This window comes from Uloborus diversus, chromosome 1, assembly GCF_026930045.1.
Source record: "Uloborus diversus isolate 005 chromosome 1, Udiv.v.3.1, whole genome shotgun sequence".
NCBI lineage: Eukaryota > Metazoa > Arthropoda > Arachnida > Araneae > Uloboridae > Uloborus > Uloborus diversus.
In genome coordinates, this window is record NC_072731.1 from 203,769,397 (window position 1) to 203,781,965 (window position 12,569).

The following is a 12,569-nucleotide window of genomic DNA, read 5'->3' on the forward strand; positions in this document are numbered from 1 at the left end:
GAGACGCGCACAGATTTTAATAGTAAAAAGAAGATTATCTTACATTGCACGTTGAGTATGATGGTAGCGTTAGAGGTGCCTTCCTCGTTCTCTGCCATGCAGACATACGTGCCGGAATCGGCCCTGGTAACCCCAAATATAACGAGAGCAGACCCAGAAGACGTGACACGATGAGCGTGGTCGTCCTTCTCCGAAACAGGAGGAATGAGGGCGGAATCCTTTGTCCAGGAAAACCACGCAACAGGTGGATATGCGTAGACGCTGACGTTAACGGTCGCATTAGTTCCTTCAGCAACGTCCATTCGCTGGTATGGATCTGGGAACTCTGGTTTATCTAAAAGAAAAAAAATGACAGTGGAGGTATTATTTTTCATGTCAAAAGAGCTCAATCTTCTGCTCACATTGACAAGATTTAAATGTGGTGTTATCATATTTTCATTTCAATAGTCATGTTATTATGTACGGAGAGGTCGTGTACCTTGGGCAAACTTGATCCTTGAGAGCGCATAGTCTTGCGTATTTATATTTACACTAATGGTACCCGCACGGGTTTGCCCTTAGTAGAAAAATTAAGAGAGCTTTTGGTTCGCCTGTATATTTACGAATAATGTATAGTGAATTTCTCGCCAATTGGATTGGTCATGTTACGATTCCACGTTATGATAACTTGGTAATTTACTCGTCCATCTTATGATAATTTTGCTCTGGAAAATGTTCTTAAAATTGGAATAGAAAAAGGATAAAATCGAATTTTTGAAAAATCGCTTCGAGGTGCACACCCCATGCTACAAACTAACTTTGTGCCAAATTTCAAGAAAATCGGCAGAACGATCTAGACGCTATGCGCGTCACACAGTTCTAGACATCCAGGCATCCTCCAGACATCCAGAGTTTTTCAGCTTTATTATTAATAATGATTACAAATGTGATAGGATTTATTTAATTTTTACTTCTGGGATTAAATGATATTACATTTAGTTTTGATTGATAATAAAGTCCTCAGTAAGAATTTTTTTTAAATTTAAGAACATTAATTAATAATATCTTTGCTTGCAATATATTCTACATTTTATAGTAGAATATCCTAAATACGTTAGGCATAAAACTTTATACAGATGTGCTATGTGGTGTCCCTTAATCCAAACCAAGGCAATGTACATTGGACCAACAAAACGCTGCGTGTCCTAAGCCATTAAGAGTTACAAATTACGCAGTCGAGCAGTCCAAAATGCATCATGGTTAGTAACTTTACTTCAACTGAACTTCATTAAGCATTTACAAAGAAAATTACAACTATTGTATTGCTGTATAATACCAGAACTGTCTCTAAAGAAAAAAGCTTCGATAATTTAAACTAAACTAGTGCTCCCTTACCGAATAGAAAATGGACAGAGTGCTATTATTTGTAAACAAAAAGTAAAACTGAATAGAACACTTCTTTGGCAGTTATGTATCCTCACAATTGCTGCTTATTTCTCTCAGATTTTCATGCACGATCAGAAACAAATTTGATACCGTGTCTCCATGGGAGTTTTCGAGTTTATAAAACTTGATTGAGGTCAGAAGTTTCACCAAATCATTGCCAAAACGCTTGAAATCAATTGAACGGAGTTTTTTTTTTTTTTTTTTTTTTTTGTAATTGTAAACATCTTAACGAAGATCTGGCATAGTTAAGGCTTTCGTTGTATTTGCTTAAAAGCGATGGCTTTCTAGGACACAAGTAGGTGTAGTAAGATTTGATCTGAAAAATTGCATAAAGAAGCTGTAAATATGAGTTGCTGTAAAATGGTTTATTCAGTTTAAGCGTTGTTGTACATCAGCTAAGTAACAGATTTCAATAATGGTTTGATCTACACTGCACAAGGACAAATTTTACAAAACTGCGTTGTACCTTGAGCCACTTCACGCAGTGTTAAATACAATTACTCCTGTGGTTTTCAATCTTACTGATTTTTATTTAAGAAAAAATAGTAAAACAAAAGCAGCAGAAGGTACTGATGACATGAAATATAAAACATGGAAAGTAGTTAGGATTTCGGAAATTGTTTTTTTTTTTTTTTTTTTTTTTTTTTTTTTTTTTTTTTAAGAAGAAGAACTCTTATAAAGATACCACACCTCTCCCTACTTTTAAAACGACAGAAATCTGAAAATGCAAAAACTTTCCATCGATTTTGTGAATGTATGATTGTTATTGTGTTTATGTAAAATGGTAGCTGTAGACATAATTCCTGCTAGCGATAATGAAACGGGTTAAAAAGAATCTAAAATCTTATGACTCTTACACAAACTAAATAAATTAATTAATAAAACTAGGGGAGTTAAACTTGCTGAAATAAATAATTAAATTGTTTCTACATTGAACGCAAAGGAATGGAGTTATCATCATTTATATAATAGCCAATTCACAGATCGAGTAACGCTGACGTCACCAACAATGAAAATCGTGCCATAGCATGATAATTTGATAATATTTTCTGGCAATGTTTAACATGCAGGGAAATGCTTTATTTTGACAATGCTAAACTGGATCCAGCAACTTAACTTTTTTACTGGTAAGAATGTCATTTTAGGAGAATGAAGGGGCCGGAGGGGCTCGGGTTCGATCCCCGCTGGTCGAAGACCCACCGTCGTCATTAAAGGGGACTGGGCGACGTTAAATATGCTCGTGGTCTCAATGTCCTCCAAGTGAAACGATACCTCTGGGGGTGCTAGTACCAGGTAGCTATTAGCTCTTGGACTAGTTCTAAATTCTCATTAACTGTTCGATCCGGTGATGGTGCTGCCATCTATCGGTATATAAAATAATGGAGGCAAGGCACTAGTATGCAGACCTCGACATAAATACAGTTGTAGTCAGTTGTGACTCTTGAATAGAAATAGAAATAGGAGAATGAAGAAATGGAAGTTAGCCAACAATGAACTCTATCTACTGGAGTTTAGGGTTAATCCACTGGTGTTAGGGTTAAAATTTCAACTATTAAAATACCACCAAACAGGCAATTGCTTCGTTCAAATATAGAAGAAATTTTCACCCGTTGTACTTTGACGGACGATTTTCTAGTAGAAAATAATAGGATAATCCCATAAATAGCTTTTGTTTTAGTACTCATAAGGTATGTTTTTAAATATATTGGAAAAGTCTTTATCTTACATTTATTTTGCGTAAGTATTTTATTATTTATGAAAAAAACAGTTTCCGTTGCTTATGCACTTACGTCTGACCCGAAAAGTGACATTGCTGCTGACTGCTGGCAAGTCGTCGCTCTTAGCCCGGCATTCGAATGTTGCCCTATCGTCTGCAGAAGTGACGGAGAAAGTGAGCACTGAACGGGTGGAGATGGCACCGTAATCTGCACTGAAAGTTTCTTCCACGTGGTCACGGACGTGCCGCCCATCGCGTTTCCAAGAAATTCTTGCCAAGGGATTGCTGCTGCTCGAAGTGCAAGTCAACGTCACCTGCAATAATTTAATCCTGAATTATTCCTTAGAACAGAAAGGTACTTTCAGATACTATATCTATGTTCTCAAACATGGTATAAAAAAATTATAACTGTGACATTGTTGAGATTGTGCAAATAGTAAAAAGAATGGCAGACACGTTTTTGTAGGTTACACGGCGCCCTTTTTTGTTCAATACAAAAAATGAACTAATTAACAAGAGATTAACAAAAGCTGTTTGCGTAATTTTGAAGTCATGTTTTTTAACCATTCACACAAAATTGAACATTTTAAATAAGATAGAATAGATAAGACTTTAAAAGATTCAGAATCTCATACACAAATGTGCAGTTTAAGGTTTAATTTTTTCAAGTCAAAAAATATTGCATAGAAATAAATTTTAAAGTTACATTTTTAGATGAAATACATTTTACATTTTTTTTTCTTATTAATGGTATTATGAACATGTTTCGAAACCAAAAATTCAAATACGGCACAAAAAAATAGTCCACCTACTTCGTCTCCTGCCTTTGGGTCACAAGGTTTCACAGTGATATTGACGTTTGATGGAGGAACTGTAAAGGAAACAAAATGTATCAAGCCTGTTCAGAAAAAGAATGAAATGCATTCGAAGATATAGAAATTCGTTTCTAAATTTTTTAAATCTTCTGTAGTTACTCTCTAAATATTATTTGTATTAATATTCTGCATAAAATATGTTGAATGCAGTTAAAAAAGGAAATTTGGTAACACAGTCGAGTATTTGAAAAGTTCGTGACGAAACTCCTCATCCAGTCTACAAAATGTTTTACAAATTTTGGCCTGTAGTACCATGACAATAATAGCTATCCCACTCAACACAGTAATTTTTGCCGTTTTCGATAACCCGGAAATTATGGGCGTAAATCTTATTCAAATGCTTATTATTTTTTACACATTAAAATTCTCATGTTGTGGCTTCTTTTGCACTTGCTGGCTTTCATTTTAGGGAAAACGCAGTTTAAAAAACATTATTTCTGAAAGGAGTTACATATTTTTGACTAAAAATGAAAAATTGTGTTTTGAACGACAGCTTGTGAATGGTCCGCAGATATTTTTTACCAAATGTTTCATCGCACTAGGAGGTACATGTGCACAAATTTTGGTTAAAATCGAAGGGGTATACTTTGAGTAAATTTCTGTCAAAAATACTCCCTTTTCGTGTCAAAAAATTTAAAAATTAACCCTCACAGAAAAAAATTTAAATGAGTTACAAAACTTAAACCCAATTTGAATTCAAGTATACATCATACTGAACAAAATAAAAAAAATCAAAGCTCTATGATAATTTGTTAATGAGTTATAGCCATTTATACATGTCTTTGTGTCAATCAAAATGGCGGCAAAAAAAACTCATCGTGGTATAAATTTAAAGGCTCGTAACGTTCCATCCCCTTCATAAATCTCAAAATAATTTATATTTTCACTGTCATCATTTTCATTTCACAGCATCAAAAAATCTGCAAGACACCAAATTTGAACAAAATCAGAGATGGTGGGTGGCATTTTCAAAAAATCCTGGATGATTTGACATGGAATGACCCCTGCGAGAATCGTTTCTAGATGAGGAGCGGCCCTCGGGTCGAAAATAGTTGGGCACCGCTGAAGTATATCAATTTAAATGCTTTAACTGTCGTACTCCAATTGCTTCAGGTTTTAACGATGTTATATATTTTTGGAAATGAAATTGCTTGTAAGTGTTCATTCACTGGCTATTATACTATCTAATATAACGTAAAATATCACAATCTTCATTTTCACATAGTACTAGGCTGCCTTAAATAAAGATTCAGTTATCTTGTATCAACTCCTTACTTAAATATTAAGTCTATATTTATTTTTAGAAATCATTGTTCTTTTCATCACAGCACTCATTAGTTTGAACTCCTAATGATGAACTGGCGACATTCTTTTACCGGAAGGCGGTTTAATTAGCAAGTTGTCACTCGGTAGAGAGGACATCATTAAGACGCTCTGTTCCCACAAGGAGGAAGCTCACCATAATGAATGTCATTATGACAGGGAGAAGGTTTGTTATCTAGATCGCGCGGACGTAATTTAAAAGTATAAATGGAAGTACAGGAAAGCAGCACACTGGCTGAAATTCATATGGGTTGACATTACGTAATTAGTCACCACGTGATTTATTATGTGTGTGATCGAAATTTGCATAAATCTACAGGTTGATTTTGAGCTTTAACCACAAATAACAAACATAATCCTAAGATGACAATTGATGTTCCTGTATAATACCATGCACGGTTCTTGTTCTATATGCAAAGTAGGTGTTTATTGCAGGCATGTAGTTAAAATGCATGTTCACGATTAAGTGCCGAAAGGGTAGAAATTTGCTCATCACATCCAGTAGTTAGACTTCTCTCTCTGTCCCTGTCAACAACGGAAAATTTTACGTTTTGTGTTATTAAACTATCAACGTTGAAATACATCAAAATAGTGGCTTTTTGTTTAATGTGTATCAATTGTACACTAAAAAAAATCCGAAACGTTCCCAGAAAATAATGGGCAGCTAATGTACCTAAAATCTGTCAATAACATATGTCAAGGTCCAAGAAAGCTTCCCACGTAAAGTTAGTAACCTTCCTGAAATTAACCTGAAAACTTTCTGAAACCCGCCCCATCAGAGCCAGTCCTTTTTCTGGAATAACTCAGGAATCTTCTGAGAAAACGTATTATATAGTTGTATGTAATGGTTTAACCCCCATCCAGATTTCCCAGGAATGCTTCTACAGCAACACTTTGCCAAAGCTAAGACGGAATTGCAAGCAATTAGTTCAAAGCTGCAATATTGGGAGACTTCATTTCACCCTTGTTTGGGGCTCATTCAATCCGGAGAGGCCGTAACTAAGCTACAGGAGAATGACTTAATAAAAAAGTATAATATGTTTTTACACTGATAGAGAAAAATGTTTTTTACAACAGTGTAAAATCAGCATTCATGGAACTTGCTGCGATTCATTAAAGGTTTTCGCAAAAAAAAACTTCTTTTTCACAGGAAACTGGTGTAAACCCTCCAAATTCCTGAAGAGCATTATGTCCATGATAGCACAACATGTCATCGCAAAGTTATAAGGACGCCTTAATTTCGTATAATGTTCATAGTCACAAAGTGAGGGAATTGTGCCGGCTCTCAGAAGTCACGCTATGAAACACTTGTGTCATCTTTTACACGACTTCACTGTGACATCGTTGCAAGAATAAGTTTGTATAAAGTCACTTTGTGACATTATAAAGACGCCAATGAAACTTGAGGTTGTGATGTCATTTCGACTATGACATTCGTAAGTTTCTGCAATTTGTTGATGATTTTGCAGTGGCGTTTTGTGACCGTTATACAACTCTCATATATCAGTCACTGATATTTATTGTGAAGTGATTGGTGGTTCTATGAACGGCCTGTAATTAGCCTTTTGACTTCACAATGCCTACAGAAGTATTTTAGAAGTGAAGTATTTGCGGAATTTTTGCACGACGAAATGAATGAATAAGAAATGTTGTAGCATCCCATGAGACAGTAACCATTAAATGAAGCAAAAGACCTTCCTAACCACAATGTTTTGGACCTGCTTTAAAGAAGAACAAAACTACCAAATCCAGAAAACTGAATAAGGAGTACGCGGGGTAATGTGGGAGGGGAAGCAATTTCGCTTAGATTCATTATGCAATATAAGCAATATAAGCTGAGCAAATAATTAATATTTATAAAATCTGCTATCGATAATACGTAAATGTCGACTGTTCATATGAGGTTAATTGAATAAAGGTAATATATGGCTACAACTTCAACCCCCCCCCCCCCCCAGTTAGCATGACTACCAAATGCTTACTCGCAGTTCCTGGAATTCTACAAAATGAATAAAATGTTATTCTCTGCAAATACCATAGACGGGAGTCCAATAGCTACTTCTTTTTCATTTTATTTTTTCTTTAAATGATAATTCTTTTCTTCTCAAAATAAGTCGCAAGTCCAAAATGCTACTTACAATAGACCAGTAGTTTTATGAAGGCTACTAGTGGCATCTGTGTTGCCGTGTTGTTTGCTTCGCACTTGTAGATCATCCCGTTGTCGCTGGGTTCCACTCGAATGACAAGTTCACTGGAAACGCCACTTCCAGTCTTTGCAGTTGGGGTGCTGATCTGCATATGGGGCAACAAAAAGGAAATGAAGAACAACCATCAAACAGAAGAACTTGTTTGATTGCCTGCTAATATTTAACATAATTATACAACACATTTTAGTTAACACTAGCTGTGTGCCCGGGCTACCTAAAAAATGAAAGAGATGTCCAGTTGATGGTTTTTGTATTACCCTGACATCAGTTTCTAAAGTGTTAAGGAATAAATAAATACGCGTAATACAAGGTCGTATACAAGGTTTGCAAAACACCAGTAGAGCATATTTTTGGCAAAAATCTCATCAACGTTAATCATAGTTATCAATGATACAAGTTATGAGCATTTTCAATTAGCACGAAAGATGAAAATATATGCATTATCAACTATAATCTGGGCTCACGTTAAACTGAATAACACCTGACAGACTATATCTAAAATATTTATGTATGGAGACTTAATAAATACCAATAAGCATTAATTTAATAGCAAGTCATCAGATTCCAATTAAGCTTAAGTTAAAATCCTTAAAAACAATGTTTTTTGTTCAACTCTGTTTCACTTAAAGAAATCCAAACAATCTTAATGTAACGTGTTCTTTTAACGATACAAAATGTATTTCAAAAGTAAAAACAGGAAGGAAAAAGAGAGTTATTACAATTTGAAAACTCACCCATGTGACGGGAAAAAGTCAAACAAAATAAACATAATTAGTCGCACATTCTAAATTTGCCAAAATATGAGGCCGGTCAATGATAAACTTATGCTACAATAAATAAACATAACAGAAGAAACAATTTTCATATTCTGAAAAGAGTTAAGAACGTTAACTAAAAAATGTAAAAAGGACAGAAGGTTTAAAATAAAGGCTATGTCCGAATAGAGCAACCGATTTTAAACTAATTTGAAATGAAATTCTATATGGAAACGCTGTTTTAAGATTTGGACAACAGCCAGAAAAAATCTCTTTTAAAACAATTATTAGAATTTTATTTGCTTACCCATTTGCAAAATGGCAACAGGAAAGAAATAAAAATTCCTGAATAACGTAATGTTAATTAACGTTTTAATTAACATCTCCGCTAAATAAAGTCATACAATTACGAGATTGGTCCTATTTTTTTTTTTTTTAATTTCAAATTGATCGGTATCTCGTTCGACTCTTGATTCGCAGCGGTTCTCGAAAAAATCGATCTTCAGATGGACAGACAAACAGACAGACAGACGGACGCGAACAGATTTTAATAATATGGATAACTCAACATAAGAACTAAAATTCATATCTAAAAACTAAAAGCATATTTTAGGATGATGTTTGAAATGCAAACAAAGAAATTGGTTTTTAGTGAGTACAAGGTTGTTCATAAGTTTTCTACAGTGTTTCAATTCACAGTTGTAAAAAACTAAGACGAATCCGAAAAATGAATAAATACACATGAAAAAACACAGAAAAATGTCAAAGTTCCATCTATGTATCTTGTAAGTGTTCTGTGTTCGTACTTTTAGTCACACGACATACATTAATGCTAGAATCCACTTCCATCGAGACTCAACTCAACATGCTAATATCAATGTTGTCGACAGTACATGTTATCCATTCATTCAGTTCTGATGAAGTAAGTACCCGGAAAAGGAACGAAATCTTGGTCCTCAGCAAACCTCACACAACAAAATACACAATGATCACAAGTTGCTTTTAAAAACGTTTAATGTACCATATTGAGTTTGGCAGGCACTGGGCTATTGCCATGGTGTAACTCTGTATGGCAAAGAGTTACACCACAAAGGGCCTATAATGAGTACAAAAAAATTGAATTGACTCTGTATTTATTCAATTGTTCTGTTGTGCTTTATAAGTCATGTGTTTTTTAATTTTGTAGTACCATGAAATTCTGGAGGGAATTATGAATCACCCAGTGCAGTTGAAGTTAAGCTTCTTTTAGCCCAATGAGAATGACATTTTAAATTTCAACGACGACGAAAGTTTCGGTTGGAATAAACTTAGAAAGCTTAAGTGTTCAAATTGCTACTTTTATCCGTCTAGAAAAAAAATATATTTTCTGGTTCTTTCACTATTTCACATTTTGAGCCCTTATCATTCATCGAAAAAAATGTTTCACAATATGTGAGCACCAGAATCATTGGGAATTGTAGTGTTGCTCACACAGTTTTGTTTCCATATTGATTCAATCGGGTTAACTAACTATTCATCCAGTTAAAAATTCATTAAAAAATTTAATTATAATTAATATAACTTCTGTTAAACGCTTTTTTGCACTCATTTTCTAAAATAACTTCAAAATAACATTTTTTAATAGAATTGTTAAACAACAAATGTGCATGCACGGGATTATTTCGCTGCGTTAAGTTGCGTCTTTGATTCATATTTATCTATTACAATTTGTAATCTTTCGGTCAAAGAGAAGGTATTTTATTTTTGAATACTATTTTAAGCAAATTGCAAATTGAACGACATACTTTAAGCGCTTAATTCTGCAATTGGATTTAAACCTAGCACTTTAACAAGAAACTTATGTAAAGTAGTTAGTTTTAATAACTTTATAAAAACATTAATTATAAAGTTTGACTATTTTGTGTACAATCACTATGGTATACGATGAGTATTTAACGTATTTGGTTAAAGCTATAACTATCTAAGCAATCCACATGTGGTAAAAACTTAAATTTAAATTTACGCTTCAAAAGACGCAACTTCAGTAGAAGCGAAAGACCGTAAGACCATTGAAATATACACACACATATTAAAGAGGCAAATAAACTGCTTAGATCAATTTTAGTCTCGTTTATTCTCGCGACAAATTTTATGAATGTATATAACATTTTGTTATAGTAAACGTAAGACCAGTACTAAATGCACGGTTGACGAATAAAAATTATTAGCGTGTATTATAAGCAACTAATAAATGCTAAGTATTTTCCACGATGTTGATTATAGATGTTTGACGATACACAGAAATACTTAATGATTCACGTAAAACCGTATAGTCAATAGCAATGTTCAATGACTGTACGAAATATTTCTACAGTAAATTTCATTTTATTTTATCTTATTAAGAACTTGAACAGCAAATTTGATATCATTAATCTGCTGGACAAAAAAAAAATACTGTTTTATTTCAATCAATGGTTTTATCTTGTATTTGATTAATATTTTGGTGGAAAAAACTTCTTCTTCAGTCATATGATCCTGTTTTATTTTATTCTATGTCACAAAATTTTAAATCACTGATGGAATCGATGCAAAAACTCTGATACATGAAACAAAAGCAACTCATCTTATAATCATACGCGAAAATGTCTAATTAAACAAAAATTATGCATTTAAAAATCGGACATAATTATGATTTTAAAAATTAATAAAACAAAATGTAAGTAAAATTTCAAAATATATATAGGGTAACGACATCAGTCACAGACATGCTTAAGACATCGCTCTCAGGTTAAATCAATTTCCTGAGAATTTTAATGTATTTAGACTTTATTAACTAGTTTTCTCTCATGCAACAACATCTAATCCAGCGTTTGGCTGTATCTGGATCCGCTGAATTAGTTAATTATATTTTTATTTGTTCAATTTCGAAAAAAGGTCCGACCCCCCAGTAAGAGACAGCGAAAAATATAATGACACCCAGTAATAAACTGGCAAAAGGATGATTAACAGACAGGATGAGGAAAATATGAGTAATCCTTTCCCTTTCCTTACCCCCATAAATAAGTAATACACCCCCCCCCCCCCCATTCTCTTTCTTTCTTCAAAATGTGCCAAAGTTCTTTATTTTTAGAACTAAAGCCTTAGTAAATTCAAATGAACATGAACCACCATCTGACCTCGTGATAACTGTTCATAACATTCCACCACTGCCTTGTAAATACCAACTAGCTCATAAAATTCACTCTGATAACACTAGATGACTGCACCGTATTAAAGGGATACAGCAACATCAATTTTACCCGCCTAAAAGGCTTATTATTTAAATCCAACCTATGACTGTATGTTACTGAACCCATGTCTGTTACTGGTGACCTTACTTTATACTGACTAATTTAATTAGACTTACTCTAAAGAGCCAAAAGATTATGACCACCTACGTCATGGCAGGTTGCGCTACCTTTGTTCGTCAAAACAGCAGTAACTCACCTTGCCATGATGCCACAAGTTCTTGATAGATGCTGGGAATATGTTTTGCCAAATAACTCAGCAGAAGTTATGCTATGTTGCGATATTCTAACGTAGTAAACTTGGCTCTCTGGGCTGCATTTTCTATGAAAGCGAAATGTGCTAAATTGTATTAAATTGCGGTGAAATATCCAAGACATTAGTTGGAATTCATCATTATGCAACTCAAAGCTGTTCAACTCATTATGATCCGTGTGATATAAGGCGTTGCCTAGTTGGTTCATTTCCAGTTTGAAATATACAAACATAGTAGAAGTGCAACGAATCTGCAATTATGTTCAGATTCCTCAGCTTTCATTATTTGTTCTAAATGAATTAAAGGTTCCAGAGCCCTGAAAACTTTTCTCTGCAAGAAAGAACTGTCACCACCAGCCTGTGTGCAACCTGAAATACATGAGGAGAACAACTGTTCAGCGGAAAGATGGTGCAATCTAACACAACCAGTATCAGAGTACCGGATCGAAGTGATAGGTGGAAAATTGCTATTCTTCCGACCAGACACTCTCTTATACATATTCATGGTCCATTCTTGATGCTTCTAGGTCCACTGTAGGCGTATTTAACTATGTAGCTTAATCACGAGTAGTCCACACACGAGTGGGACGGCTGCCATGCAGTTCAATAGCCAGCAGTGTACCCTGAGATGTGTGCTCTGAAACGCTTGTACTAAAGCTGTCCACTGAGCCAGTCTGACGTCGATTTAGCTGTATCAACCGAAACAGTCTATGACATCCCTTTTCTTCAATGACTCAAGAACGTCCTG

The 12,569-nt window shown here is 34.4% G+C and overlaps 1 protein-coding gene across 1 annotated transcript in view; it reads right to left on the minus strand.

Moving 5' to 3' along the window:
- LOC129218240 (nephrin-like) overlaps positions 1 to 12,569 on the minus strand; it is a 176,258-nt gene that overhangs the window by 20,795 nt on the left and 142,894 nt on the right. Inside the window, exons 8-9 of the mRNA XM_054852467.1 lie at positions 3,216 to 3,456; positions 44 to 334 (exon numbers count right to left, since the gene is read on the minus strand). Coding sequence (XP_054708442.1) covers positions 44 to 334; positions 3,216 to 3,456 — 532 coding nt within the window. The remainder of the gene's footprint in view (positions 1 to 43; positions 335 to 3,215; positions 3,457 to 12,569) is intronic.